The sequence below is a fragment of the Melospiza melodia genome, chromosome 15, assembly GCF_035770615.1.
Source record: "Melospiza melodia melodia isolate bMelMel2 chromosome 15, bMelMel2.pri, whole genome shotgun sequence".
NCBI lineage: Eukaryota > Metazoa > Chordata > Aves > Passeriformes > Passerellidae > Melospiza > Melospiza melodia.
The window spans coordinates 9,116,101-9,131,406 of record NC_086208.1 but is presented as its reverse complement, the minus strand read 5'-3'; the positions used below and the strand labels follow the sequence as shown (position 1 = coordinate 9,131,406).

Here is a 15,306-nt window from a genome sequence, read left to right as displayed (position 1 = left end):
TCTTTTTGATATTTTATTAAATTAAAACCACACAAAATTTAACTGCACACAAGAACACACATCTGATATTCCAATGTCATATCTCACAAAAAAAACCTCCTGTGTAACTCATCCCTTTTATGAGTAGAAATCCAATATGCAAACAGTTCTTTAACCAAAAAGGCTTTAATTTATCAACACAAGCTGAATTCCCCTTTCTAGGAATACATCATAACCACACACAGACACGTACAAGGTTTACAGGCAAGTTCTGCAGCCCTGAAGTAGACAAAACTTTCACAGTAAACTTGCCTATGTTTGCAGAATAAGTAAATTCCTATTACTTCCATCATTTGTCATTTACAAGCAAACTTATTTAATATTTTTAAATACTTAAAACAAATTTCACTTTAACAAGTATTTACAAAATCTTTACTAAAGATCAACATCCTGCATAAAGGTGACCTCAGGGATATATAATTGCTACCATGCTACAGTTTGCACAGAAGGGGTAGAAAGGCCATTGCTAGTTTTGGAAGGCTTAAACCTTTTATTGATATAACATAAGGACATTAACCTATGGAAGGCAGAAGAGGTCATAATTTCAGTGCAATTACCCATTCATGACTTCTTTTAAGTACATCAAGAGGATGAGTCCAAAAGACTTGGGTTTGGAATTATTGACTGCTTAGTTCTGTAAGAACTGATTTCATGGAGAGTTTTCAGGCCATCACGTCTGTCTTCTACCGGTGATACGAAGAAGTTGCATAGGGACCTTCCTCATCCTCCTGATCTCTAGAAAGAAAATGATCATCAGGTCAGGAGCATACCATTCTCAACAGTAAAGCTGCCATGAAAATGCAGGTGATCAGTTTTCCTAGTGGGTCAAAATAGGCCATGCCAGCCTTGCCTAGCAGGAATATTTGTAGTATAATACTGTAATTTACACATCTCTGAAGTTCCTGAGATGTCGAGAACATAATGCTGAAAGCAAGTAAAGCTGTGTAAGTTCAGCAACATCAGAATGTATTTTAAAAAGTATTTTTGATCAAATCTATAAGAAAAAGGATAGCAAGGTGGAGGGCATGCTGGAGTTCTTCCTGTGTTGCTTTTCATTTCTTCTTTCAAAAAAAAAAAAGCTTAGAGGTTTGTTTCAACATTTTGAATGGCAGGAGGGACAGAGAGACCAAATGAAACAAGCACAGGAGCAGTCAATCATAGCTGTGGGCGGCTCTGTGTCCTGATGCTGCAAGCTGCTCCTGATGTACACTTCCCTTACATCAATCCCCATTGAGACTGATCACTTGGATTTTCTTAGGAAAAACCAACTGCTCCCAATTGCTATTGTTAGTGCAATAACTGGACAAAGCAAAGTAATGTTGCTTTTAAAACATCCTCAAGAAAATCCGTCTGCCTGCTGTTCACCTGACAATATTGACTTTAAAAAAAGGGGGTTATGTAAACCTATTGCAGTGCAGCATCAAGGATGCCAAGTTCCCCAAAGGTCATTGCTTTGTACTACTGTAGCTTCACAGTTTTGTTCCTGAGAGTCCAACCTTAAAGCTGCAGCCAAGTTCAGTGTTTTGGTAAGAACAGAAGGACTTTACAGCTGCTACACTGTGAAAGGATTGCTTGTAATACTGTGTGTACCTCCAAACAAAGGTACAGTTATTCAAAGAGTCTAATAATGGTATAAGGTAAAAAGTAAATATTTCAATATCAAAACCATGAAGACTTTTCTGTAATAAACATGATTATTTAGCTGCAACTTAAATTTCATATAACCCCCCAAAACAGAACCCTACAAACTAACCGAACAGCAGAGTATCTTGTCTTCCCAGCAAAATGATCATCTTAAGCCAAAGGCATAATATGTCCTTTGCCTTGAAATAATCTTGCCAAAAACAGAAACCTCTAAAAAACAAGTTTGGGATGAAACTGGTTGTTATTGCAGGGATATGTGGTTACAGTAGTACTGAGAACAGACTTTTAGCCTTCCTTACAAATCTACATCTATTTACATTATTCATGCTACCAAGCCAATGCCAAGGATGCGGATAGCTGTATACATTTAAATAGTATCTTCCATTATAACCAGTTCTGCATCCAAAACTGCCATGGAATACTATAATTTTAATAATGCATCAATGCCATGATACATGGCATGACAGTAAAGTAAGAAAGCTCTGGTCTGTGACCCACAAGCACCACCATGGCAGTGTGTGTGTGTTCAATGACCAAACAATTTACTTCACTTTTAAGATGTTTAAAATAGCGAGTGCTAAGTCACAGCACCATTGCCTTCAGGGGATGGAAAAGGAGCAGCACAGCATTACAACGCTCTGTAGCGCTGTCTCTTCCCGCTTGCTGTCGCCGCTCTGCCCAGGCACTTACAGGAACTGAAAGAAGCCTCCTGCAAGCTGTGGTGTGCATCAGGCCACAAATAACCACTTCTGCAAGAGCAAGGACACCTGACTGTGAGTGCACTCAAATGCTTGGATGCTTCTAAAATGCACAATTAAGGCAGCAATCTGAGTTGTTAGTTTTGGGATGTGTGAAAGGATTCTCCACAGACAGCCTCCTCTGTTGAGGCATCTCTTTTCTCAGCTGATAGCCAAAGAGGGTGAAAAATTATTGGGTAAATTATCTCAGTTGTGAGCTTTGAAGGCTTCAACACCACAGTCTTTCCTAGGTTCAGGTCAAGGCAAGTGAGCAATGACAGTATAAGGTCCTGTTCCTGTACTGACACCAGTTACACTGGCTTGAATCACCATCACTGATCAGAGAGGCTCTGTTCAGTTACAAAATTCAGTTTTCAAATTAGACACTCCAAGGCAAATGCAGAAAGATGTGACCTGTTCCAGAAGCACAGTATATGGTTTAAGTCTATCTTAAAGACTCTATAAACAGTTTGCATTAGATACCTGGGGTTTGCCTTTCTCATGTTCAACTATCTGATACAAAAAGCACCACTCAAGTCATTTTCAGATTCAGTGTAAGAGCATTCTGAGACAGGTGAAGCACCACTGTATTTTCTCAAACTATCACAATTGCTTTATGATGAGTATTCTTCCCTAATGTACAAATAAATGAATAAATAACATATGCTACAGAGAACTGTTTTAATCTTTTTGCATTTCTTCTGGCCTACTATAAAAACATTGCTCAAAACAAAAAGGCTTTATTGCCTTGAGCTGCATCTTGGGTGAATATGCATGATTAATAAATGACTCATTAACTCACAATTTCTGCTCAATGAAACTCTAGTATAGGTACTATGACATGTAGATTTAGCCATGTGCTCATATCAACTCTAATAGTGAAAGGCAGCTGGCACAAGCTGAGTGGATCACATTCCATAACCTTTTATGCTCATCTGCTTGCACAGCTATTACAGTTTAATATCTAGTCTAAATCTGCAACTATGTGCTCCCCAATTTTTCTACCTAAGCTTTATTCCTTTAAGAGCACTTAAGGGAGTGACTCCAAGAGTTCTAATTAAACAATATAATTCACTCTAAGCTGCCTTTGTAGCTCAGGGCAGTTTCTGACTATGAAACTTCTGTGTGTGGTTTAATCCAAATCAGTGTATGTGTGCACATGCATTCTTGGCAACTTAAAGGAGCCTACAGTAAACAGCAATTCAGTAGGTGTGGTTTTCACCATCTGTCAAATCAGGCTCATGCTATGGTGAGAAGTTATGGCTCTTTAGGTTCATGAGCTGACAGTCTGCTTCTGCTTGCAGTTCTGTGAGCTCCAATGTCCCTTTTGGTGCCAGTGGATGAACTCCAGGTGCTCCTTTGGTACTCTCAAGCAGGCATGGAAGTATTTGGCAGTGTTGGCACATCAGGTTTAAACTGTCCTTGACAAGGTAAGGCCCCTGAATACAGGCCAGAGCAGCTGGAAACAGCACTCCAATTTCATAAATGGTTTTTAAGAATGGAAAACTTGCATACTCATGAGGCTGGTTTATTAACATAGCCGTCCAATTTCCAAAGGCTTCTTGCTCCAAGCAAGGGACATGAAAGGGCTGGGCAGGAGGGAGAACAGGGGCCTTGTGGGGAGCTGCTGGAGCACAGAAAGGAATGTTGCCACCTTCCAGTCTGTACCCAGATATACCATTGATGGTACACAGCTAAAAAGTATCTTCAAGGTTTTTGGCAATGGTCTCTCTCTACTCCTGCTCTCTGCAGAGTGAACATCGACTTTGGTCCTTTGCCCCTTCCTGCCAGACTATAAAGGGGTCTGTCCTTTCCAGCTGTTGGAGAGGACAGGGCAAGGATGGCTTCTGTGAGCCATAAATGAAAGCCAGGGGCAGTGATGTAGAAGGGAATATTATGAAGACTATCAGATGCACAGGAAGCTATTCCTCTTCAGAAGCTTTGGGCAACATCGTGCTCAGCAGACTGCCTGCAACTCTGTACTTCACGCCTCCTGTAACATCCTGACCAATAAAAATCTGCTACATGCATTTAACAGAATTATCTGTTAAATCTGAACAGGAGGTGGGAAAATAACTCATCCTCCTGTATACATTATTTCTTGGGAGGTGACTGGGTCCCAGGTCTACATTTCCCAATTTGTAACTGAAGTAGCATAGGAAATGGATATTAGTGGCAGCAGTGTACTGTTTGTGCAGTGTCACTTCCACTGTATTGGCTCTGCTCATGGTGCAGCAATGTCTAAGTGAATTTTCTTCTTCAAATTACCATGTTATTTTCTTGAAGGGATGTTAAAATAATTGCCTTCCTCTGGCAGGGACTGTGGTTTCCTGTTATGCAGTTTAACTGCTGGGTCAACACCTACTCTGAGCTGTGGTAAGTACATACATCTAATGATCTGAAAGTCAGCAGCAGCAGCATATTTTGGTAGGTGCTCTATGGTGTTTCAAATATAACAATGGAAGTGGATGAGTTTGCACAGAGAAGGTTGAGTTCCAACAGCTATTTTCCCTTTCATGCAATCAATGCAAAAGAAAGTAACTGACAAGTGTGATAAGATATGAAAGCCTTCCAGCCTTCCCTGAGACTCTAAAGCAGTGTCCTGGCAATGGAGGGTTGTATGAGGGGCTATTTCTCCAAAGGAGGCTTGTTCAACAGCTAAATACAGTATACTGTTCTCCTTCAAACTTGTCTGCTGAACAAAGTTTTAACATTGCTGAGATAATTTCTTAGTTTAAAGAAATTATGCAATTCTATACTCAATAAATTTGGTCCTGAATGGTAACCCTCTGCTTGCCCTCAAATCAGAGCATGTGAAGTGAACCAAGATGCTGAAGTTTTGCATTGAACAAATTAGTAAAAGCAAAGCATATATCTGCAGGCATAACTTCTCTTTATCTCTCTGATAAGAGGAGTGCCAGTCCCCTGCAGTCATACCTTTTATTGTGAGGAGGAGCACCTCAGCATCCCCCTGAGGGGATTTCTGCAGGGAATAACAGCCAGCCAGCCCAAGAGACTGATTGTGAACAAGCTGAGGAAGCTTGTCCCAAGGACATGGAAAACAAACACTACTGAAATCCTCTCTTGCTCTGAGTCTTTCTGTGCTCTCCATAGCATACCTACACAGGTAAGGAGATATGAGCCAGTAATGTGGCACAGAGGTCACAAAGTACTGCTTTTTCTATGAGTAAATATGTGGGAGCTCCTGGCTGTGGAAATACTGAAGAAAAGATGAAGTCTGCATAGGTGGATGCACAAAGTGGGGTGAACTGCATAGGGAAAGGAGATAGGAAAGCTTAACTGAAACTGTGTCATGGAGAATGTTTACACAATGAGGCAATTTGGGACAAAAGAAAAACAGAATCATGCCTTGCTGTACACAATCAGCTTCCTCATAAGCCTTTGCTTAGCACTGTACCAAAACTATGTTTTTGTTTAAATAGTTGCCTACTTACACAGCAAGACATCTTGGAGAATCCTGGCCTTTTGGCTTTTATGAAATAGTATTTGTATTCTCCAAATAATCTGTTGTGAGGCAGCCTTTCTAGCTGCCATGGCAAGGCACCTGCTAATGCTCTGAATGCACCTGGTGCATGAGAACAGCAGGCACTGCCTGCTGACAAATAAAAGCCACAGCTGCTGAGACCCCACAGAGGGGTCAGCTTAGACTGCAATGCCTTCAGGAGAAGATCACAATGTTTAACACCAAAAGTGGCATTTACCTGACATTGTCATCTTTTAGTTTTCTGGCTGCTTGTTTGGATAACTTAATCTGCAAGTCCAATCTCTGTAGGAAATCTTTGGCAGATAATTCTTCTGGTGCAGTGGGCTGATTGTCAGGCTCTGGAGGACTGGGAGAAGAGCTACTTTCTTCCTGAACTGCCACTAGTCCTTCATCACAAGAAGGGGAGCTGTCAACAGTTTCATTCTCAGGAGATTCCAGTGAATTGAGTCCATTGAACAGTAATGGTTTCTCTGATATAACCGGAATATTCAGGGTTTTCCTCAGAAATATACAGTCATTAGTGAAAAGTTTATTTGCCCTCTTTATTTGTTCCATCTGAAAAAGATAGAAAAATCATAAGCTATTAGGTTATGGCAAAGTATAAAGCATTAACTTTCTGTAGTAGTACACAACACTTAGTTAAAATAATTCTTTGCAGCAGCAATTATTTCAGGAGAGAATTTATTTGCATTCAAAGTGATTTCAGAGTGCATGTTCTGTTTCAGCCTTGCTAACACCCTAGTTTTATGTGCACTTGACTCCACAATACTGCTTTTTTCAAAGTCTTGCACTACCTAAAGGTGCTGTCCTTGAACAGTTTTGCAGCCTGCAAAACAGGAACAGCCTGGCAAAGAACAAAAATTCTGTCACAAATGTACTTTTGATTTGGATTTACATTAGAATAAGGCTCAGAACTGCTAGCAGCTCCTGTAGGTGAACTCTGGTAAAAGTCATGCAGACTCCAAACAAGGGGGATAAAGTTACCACGAGGGTTCAACCTGTTGATGCAGGTGACTTAATGCTGAAATGCTTAGATTTAATAATCCCATTTAAAAACTGAATAGCTAATATCCAGTGTCACAAGAAGAGAAGATCACTACTCTTGCAGCTCCTAAAGCTGGGAAACCATTTTTAGTAAGACTCAAAGAGTATAATGGTGCAAGTTCTCTCCCAAGGTGAGCACCATCTGAAGAGTAAAAAGGAAGCTTTACCTGACTCAGTAAGAGTTTGGCCTCAGTGAGACTTCTAATGGCTCTAATGTAAATGTTAATTGTTAAAATCTCTATAAGTTGTCTGTCTTGATGGGTATAAAAAAAGTTTAAAATACTAGCTGGAGCTTTTCTGGAAAAATACAATACAGAAGCTGAAAACTGAGAGCCTGCTGCAGGGGAGTTGGAAGCTGATGCTTCAATAGCTGATAAATAATGCACTGCACTGCTATTCTCTCTCCTATTTCACTGTAACTCTACCTCTGGTTATTTCTTCCTAAAATACCAGCTGGTAGCATTTGGAAGTCTGTACCTTTGCACTGAGCAATAATGAAAAGGAAAGTACTTGGTTCCAAAAAGAACATCCCTCAGCCCTGAGCAGGTGACTTTGTATGTGCAATACAACTCCCACAACTCAGTGTGACTCTGTACATTCAGAGGTGTATGGAAAGCAGGATTTAACAAGAGATTTCTTTTTTTAGTGCTAGAACAACTGAGGTAATGCCCATTAGCTACAAATCTATCATAGTGAAAGAGCAAAAGGTTCAGCACGTGTTTAATATTTTAACTGAAGCTGTAAACTGGTGCTGAGCTAATTAATCAAAACTACTTCTACTGACAGTGAAATATAGTCCTCATCCTTCTCCCCTCAGAAGGGATACAGCACTTGCACTGAGCCATAAATTGGCTGAACCATAAACACGAATTCAAGTGTTAATTTAGTCAAAAGGAAAATTCACCAAATTCAAGTTCTAAATATTAATAGACAGTATCCAGGGGAGGGGGTGAAGGGCAGAGGATGAGGCCAAACAAAGCACACTGATCCCTCTCCCCCAGCCTGGTATTTTTATCTATCTTGAACTGTTTATGCCAAGTCATGCAAAGGCAGCCACTGGACAGGATGTCTCTGGCTACAAACTAGCTCCCAGTGAGGAAACCACAGGGGAAACTCCTAAACCAGCAATACTGGAGGCAATGGCAGCCAAAGATAATTCTGATGTTCCCACTACAACTCTCACTTCCAGCCAAGAATACATGATGCAGGAAGCAAACAGAAGGACTCTTTAGAGGAAATCTGTCTTTGTCATTGTGTGAACACACAACAGCCTGCATTTTGCTCAAAGCAAATGTGTTTGCATACCTTCCTACCCTGGGCTGAAACCCATGAAAACATAAACACAATGGCTGACTCTGCTGAACTTGTCATTGCTCTGAGGGGAATTCCATGTCAGTTCAACCTCTCTCAACTGCAGTCTATAATGATGCAGCTCTGGCTTAAGCAGAACACTTCTTAAATCAAATAACCAATTAGATGCTGGGGGAAAATCCCAACATATGTATTTTACATCATTAGCACAGCAAAAACTTCTCAAACTCACAAACAAAATGTATGGTTCACAACTTAGAGGCGTTTGTACAGGTTTGATTCACAACTTTACTTTAGCTGAAAGGGAGTTGTAAATAGTTTAAAAATGCCTTTTTCCTAGAAAACTACTATTTTACTGATCAATTTGTATTGTTGAAGGTGATAGAAGGCTTCAGTAGACCTTGCAGACCAAGAGAAGGAAAAGAAGTCACTCCAGTCAGAACCTCTGTAGCTCTTCTAGAAGGAGCCCAACTGAAAGGTGCTGATGTCAAAGTGGCACAGACTGTACCAGTGCCACCTCTTCAGCTGCTCAGCCCTGAGCAACTTTCTGTGTTGGGACTACCGAAGCTACATACAGGAATATGGGCCCCACGTGAGCGGGAAGGAAGAAGGGTGGGTGATTTCTGCTCCATCTGGAATGGTAGTAGAAGGGCTTGCTGGTAGACTTTATTGGACTCTGCATGTCCTAGGCTGGAGCAAGCCTTTCAACATTTATCTCAGAAATGAACTTTCTACCTAGAAAGTGAGCAGAAAAACAGCAACACTTTCAAATCACTGGTATATGTGCCTCACCTCTGGACTGGTAGCCAGATCACAATAGAAGAATGTTTAGCCCTGAAGCTACTGGAAGAAATTCCTTCTCTTGTCACAGCTTGTTCATCAAGCTCAAAACGATGTTTTTTTAAGGATAAGTTTAATGACACTGATTGTATTTTTTAGCCTGCAGTGAGTGCAGTGGTGCACAGCGGTGTGCTCCAGGTTTATGGGGTGGCAGCAGGTGTGAGTCCCTACCCCAGAACCCAGGGCTGTCAGTCCCAGCCCTGCCAGCCCCGGGCACCAGCGCTGCGTGCTGACCCTCCGGGCAGGCCACGCTTCCGATGTCAGCATTTTAAATACTGAAACGAAACTAACACCGCACCCACGCCGTGTCCTGCCCGCTGTGTGTGGGAAATGCCCTGTGGGACACCTTTTTGCTGTCGCCTCTGGCCCAAGTGTTCCCGCAGCCAGGGTTACAGCCGCCAGGCCATGGAGGAGATGCCCGCCCATGGAAGCTGTGCCTGCCCCATCCCGGGAGGGGTCCAAGGCCAGGCTGGATGGGGCTCTGAGCAGCCTGGTCTAGGGAAGGTGTCCCTGCCCGCGGCAGGGGTTTGGAACTGGATGATCTTTAAGGTCTCTTCCAACCCAGGCCACTCTCCGGCTCTAAGCGCCGCTCCCGGCCCCGGCGGCGGTGCTCCCTTACCGTAACGCCGTACTTGAGGGCGATGCCCTGCAGCGTGTCCCCGGCGCTCAGCCGGTGCTCCACGTAGCGCTCGGCCAGCGGCGCGGCCACGCTCGCCGTGCTGCCGTACGAGCGGGCCTTGGTGCGGGCGAGCCGCTGCGACAGCTCGGCCTCCGACTCGGGCCCGCCCGCCGGCTCCTGGCGCAGCGCCTCGGCCATGCTGCCGCCCGCTCAGCGCCCGCGGCCCTGCGCCGCCGCCCCGGGCATCGCCCCGGCACCGGCCCCGCGCCGCCCCCGGCGCGCCGGACACGGGCCCGGCCCCGGCGGAAGCCCCGGCTCGGCCCGGCAGCCCCGCCCGGCGCGGAGAGGCCGCATGCGCGGGGAGCGCCCGCCCCGGGCCGGGCTGGGCCGCGCTGCAGCGGCTGGGCCGGGCTGGGGCTGAGCCGGGACTGAGCCGGGCCGGGCTGGGCCGCGCTGGGCCGCGCTGCAGCGGCTGGGCCGGGCTGGGGCTGAGCCGGGACTGGGCGCAGCGGAGCAGAGCCGGGGCAGAGCCGGGCCGGGGCTGAGTCGAGCCTGCAGCGGCTCCGCTGGGCCTGGGCACAGCCGGGCCGGGGCGATGCCCGGGCCGAGGGCAGCCCTGAACGCTGGTCGCGGAACGCGCTCCTGCCCTGTAACACTGCCAGAGAGCCGGCACTGAGGGCCCCTGGCCGGTCAGACCCCAGCGCGTTTGCCGGCGGGAGGCTCAGTAGCGCGGTGCGTCAGAGACTGTAAAAAGGAGTGACTTCGGGCATAAGTGCACAAATATGAGAGTCTAATTATGCCAGGTTTATTGAAACAGTAAGACGTGGGAAAATTCATTCGAGGAAAATGACTCGTGACTTAGAATCATGGGATCCATAATTTAGTTTGGGTTGGAAGAGACCTTAAAGATCACCCAGTTCCAACCTCTCACTTTCCACTAGAGTACGTTGATAAAAGCCCCATCCAACCTGGCCTTGAGTACCTGCAGGGATGGAGCATCTACAACTTAACTGGGAATCTGTTCCAGTGCCTCACTAGCCTCACAGTAAAAAATGTTTTGCTAATACCTAATCTAAACCTACCTTCTTACAATTTGAACCCATTCCCCATTGTCCTGTCACTACAGGCTCTTGGCAGATAGTCTTTCCCCATCTTAACTTCTGTAAGTTCCCTTCAGGTACTGGAGTACCATGTTACATTAAAATTAATTGTAATGTGTTCTTAAGTGAGTACTTCTCACCAAGAAACCTGGCAGTGTGCTGGGAAAGCTGATCCATTATTGCTGAACTGGAGCTTTCTAATAAAGTCTGTATGTCACAAATAGATGGTGAACATGTGTGCATCCTGTACAGACATAATAAGTACCAAAATACCCAGAAGTGTCCAGAACAGCCTGCCCTAGGTGCCTGTGCTGGAGCAGGGCAGTTGGAAAAGATCCTCCTCAAAGGTCACTTCCAGCATCAACAGGCCGGGATTCTGGCAAGTGTGTGTGTGTAACACCAGCGTGGTGTAATTTTTTTCTGTGAAGTCCTAGAAAGATAGATCTCTATCTTAAACCTAAGCACAAAAGTCACACGTGTCATAACCTCAGCATTCCTCAGTCCAGTATGTATTTGTACTAATATTTGCAAAAAAACCAAAAAAAACCAAAAAAACAAAAAAAAAAAAAAAAACAAAAAAAAAACCAAGAAAACCCCACCAAAAAACCCAAAAGAAAGAAAGCATCAACTGACATAATACAGTGTAAAAATCATGACAGATCTCACGAACATTGTCAATCTGGCCACGAGTTTCCAGACGTAAATTAGGAAAATACAAAAGTTGCCTTGCAAGACACACAAGTTGCTGATAAGGGCTGACATATCAGCACCTCACCATCACATGAGAAGCCAGTGCGACAATCCTGAGCAGAGGGACTGTAGGCCATGCATAGACAGTCTAGAGCAGTACAAGAGACTACAAATTGATGGCAAGAAAAGGCTCAGTTTAATTTTTTTCTGCAGTCTACAATATATTTGGGAAGTTGGAGGCTCCCCTAGGGATGCCCAATTGAGTTTATAACAGCTATAGAAAGTGAGCACCAGATTGTGACATCTCAGTGCTTTCAAGTCCTTGTGAAACAACTTGATCTGCAGAATTGCATCAGCACTTCAGCCATGACCCACCTAGCAAAGAGCTGAACTGCAGGTCAGCATTTATTAAAAATGTCCACTGTGTGTGCAGTGTGGAGCCATAGATCAGCTTCAGCCTCTTCAGGCTGATTAATGGAAGTTACAAATATCTGGATGCCTGCCTAGAGCTGGAATTACTCAGACCAGTTACTTCAGCTAAAATGGCTTTTAGTAAAGGGGAGCTGCAATTTGAGAAAATGGAAATGTTTAACATTAGTGATACAATCAGATGAACATGCAATTTCAATTAGTTTGGAAATGTGCTTGACAGGTACACTAATATTAGACAGTATTATTCCCTCTAATGTTATCTTAAACTCTATTTGTATGAAAGTGTGTGCAATACACTTTAAATCAGCTGTCACAATTCTGACAACAGCAGAAGCATCCCTTGCAGTGGTAAAAAGATACCACAGGTATTTTAATATTAAAAGCTTTATTTTAGTAATAAACCTTTTCAAGGGTAGGTGAGGGGTTTTTTTCTGGACTTGCTGGGTTGTCCTTTTTTTGTGTCAGCAATCTTTGTTTCTTATCTGAAAATCCATATTATAGCCAGAGGAACATTTGCATCTGGGGAGTTGCCAAGATACTTGATCTGATTAGCTGACTGCTTCTTTTTCTACGTGAAGTGAATACCCTCTAAACCAAAGACTGAGTTAGAAATTTGAGCAAGATCTTCATTTAGGCAACCCATTGTTACCTGTATCTTCTAATTTGCATTCAAAGTTACAGAAGAAACTAGAAGTGTCTTGCTAGTGACACTTCATTTTAAAAATTTTGTCTGACCCCAGAAGAGTGGAGATCCTCTAGCAGGCAGAAAGAGGGAAGGGTTACCTGCCCCTCAAGGTGTGACTATTCAGTGTCAGGACACTAACCCATCCTGATAAATCATTGTGTCCTGTCACATTAGAGAGTCCCTGCCGTAGCCTGGGGATTCTCAGCTCCCCAGTTCCCTTCAGAGTTTGAATTTACTGATCTTGACCGTCTCTGTTCAGGGAGCCTCATGGCACTACAGACTCCACTTCCTTTCCCTTGTTCTCTTCTGTCTTTGCTGTTTCCTTGTTACTGCATCTGTGATCCCTTTCCCCTAATCAGCTCCCAGTTTCAAGGAGCTCTCCTTGTCCAAACCCATTTCCTGCTCACTGAAGTCACAAATCTGAGGATTGGACTCGACACTCATCAGTCTAACATGGGACAGAGGAGCTCACTCCTCATTGTCCCAAGGGTGGCTGCAGACATTGCTACATCTGCTACTCATTTCACCTTTGGGGGATTATTGCTGTGACTACAGCAGCTACAAACACTACAAACACACTTTTAGGAGTGAAAGATTTCATTTCATAAACTTCAACCAAGATGAGTGGATTGTCTTCCAACCTAAGGCTTAATTAGAGCTGAGATTGAAAAAGATTAAGTCCCTTTCTGCATTTTTTTCCCCCTGGGGACATGTTCAGACCTAGATAATATTAGTTTTGCATTCTTACAAAAAAACTTTTGACAGGAATTGGTCAAAGCCAGAAAAGATATATTTCAATATTTACTTATGCAGTAGTAGTTAATGGTAGCTCTAGGGAATCATTAAGTCTGGGAACTTGCTGCCTCTTCTGTCATTCTGAATTTCCGGGGATGAGGGTTTTCTTTTTAGTACTGCTTCATGGTGAATCTTCTAAATAACCAACTGTATTTAAGTCTGTGTTACTTCCAGTGAGTATTTGTAAGGGGACAGAATATAAGAAAATAAAGATAGTGTAGAAAGTAATCTTACCCCTAAGGAGTTGCAGCTGGGCCAATTATCAAAGATTAGGAGCAGGCCTGACTCTAACAGGCCACAGCTGTAAGCAATGAGAAGAAGATGCTATAAAAGAGTGGGGTGGCTGGGTGAGAGGGGAACTGGGGTCAGTTGTCTGCTTTGTGAAGAAGAAAGAGTCTCTGTGCTCTGAGGAGCTGCCCATGAGAAACAGCAAGAAGGTAGGGAACTTTTGTGATAAGGGTACAACAGTATGGACCCCCTGTGATAAGATCACAAGTATTGGGTATCTAGATGCCATTTTATCATTGAGAACCATTCACATCCAGATCAGTAAGTGCACAGTGATCATGATTTTTAAAAAAATATATGAATCAGCAGACTACAGTCAGCATCTTCTAAAACAGAGATCAGTATCAGCTCAGTCTAGTTACAGTGGCCATATAATTTGATGGCAAAGTAAGTAGAGAAGAGAGGAAAATGCCTTCTGGCTAATTAATCACTCTGTTAGTGGTCAGCTATTCATCACCTCCTTTGCCAGTAAAGAAGTCCAAGCTTGCTTAGTAAAGGATAAATGGAAACTGAGCATTTCCTAGCTTTGATGTTTATGGTGATGCAAGCCAGGAACATTACCATTTATAATAGTTGCACTGATGTAGGACAGAGAACAATGGAAAACCCTATCCTTGTGGGCAGATTTGCACTAATTAGGACAGTACAGAGGAAAAGAAGGCTGCCCTCTGGTAATGAGTGGTGTATCAAGCTAAACCATCCACCTCAGCTCATGTTGTAACCTCTGACCAAAAAAAATTATGTAATGTAGGACAAAGATCAGAGACAAATCCTGCCTTTTAAGAATAATAGCCCTGGGTTCTTCAATTAATTGCAGCAAGGAGAGAGGGTCTTGCATGAATTTCAAAAGGAAAGTAGGATCATCTGATCTGGTGCACATTACTTAAGATGTGCACATCTTCCTCATCAAAATAAGCCCATTATGTAGCAGTAGCAGCTGGGAGCCATTATTAATATTTAATGCTCTTAACAGGGGTTACTGTGGGTTTCTGTATTAAGGTTACAAGACAATGTTGCAATATGCTCTGGGTTTGGGCTCTTTGAGCTTTTTTAGTTTTGTATCAAGTTCTAGTGAAGTCTTATTAATTCCTCTTCCTTACCATTTGCAGAGCCAGAATATTTTTCTAAGCTGGACTGTGGTGCAGGATTATTCATGCTTCATTGCCTGCAGCTTTACTAGTCCATCATCTGCCACTTAGCAACGTGAGCCTTGCAAGTCCCATTCTGGGAGGAGCAATCTTGCACAGGAAAGGATGAAACCAGTTTGGGTCCCATGGCAAGGGCTGGCTTCTGCTATCACAGGTATGTTCTGTTTCCTCCAATGTCATTGCAGGGTGTCTCCAAACTGGTAATAATTAGCATTGACTCCATGATTCTCAGAAGGCTGATCAATAAACTTTATTCTATTATTAAGAAGCCCATTGCTTTTTATGGACAGCTATGATACACCAGGACCTAACTGGTCCTTCAATCTAAACACCATCACCAGTGGCCAATTAAGAAACCACCCTTTGGCAAACAAATCTCCATAACACATTGCACCTGTTCACAACCACAGGTGCAGCAAGTGAAGATAA

The 15,306-nt window shown here is 43.4% G+C and overlaps 1 protein-coding gene across 1 annotated transcript; it reads right to left on the bottom strand.

Moving 5' to 3' along the window:
• Positions 1–9,937, bottom strand: LYSMD2 (LysM domain containing 2). The gene is made up of 3 exons (XM_063169695.1): positions 9,740–9,937; positions 6,143–6,480; positions 1–774 (listed from the first exon to the last, which is right to left on the bottom strand). Exons 1-3 carry the CDS (start codon positions 9,935–9,937, stop codon positions 723–725), a joined length of 588 nt encoding a protein of 195 aa, XP_063025765.1. The 3' UTR covers positions 1–722.
• Positions 9,938–15,306: the final 5,369 nt, after the last annotated feature.

Coding starts and splice junctions, on each gene's coding strand:
- LYSMD2 (XM_063169695.1), bottom strand. CDS start 9,937: ATGGCCGAGGCGCTGCGCCAGGAGCCGGCGGGCGGGCCCGAGTCGGAG. Junction 6,481..9,739: donor CCCTCAAGTACGGCGTTACG/GTAAGGGAGCAC, acceptor TATCTTTTTCAG/ATGGAACAAATAAAGAGGGC. Junction 775..6,142: donor CTAAAAGATGACAATGTCAG/GTAAATGCCACT, acceptor TTTTCTTTCTAG/AGATCAGGAGGATGAGGAAG.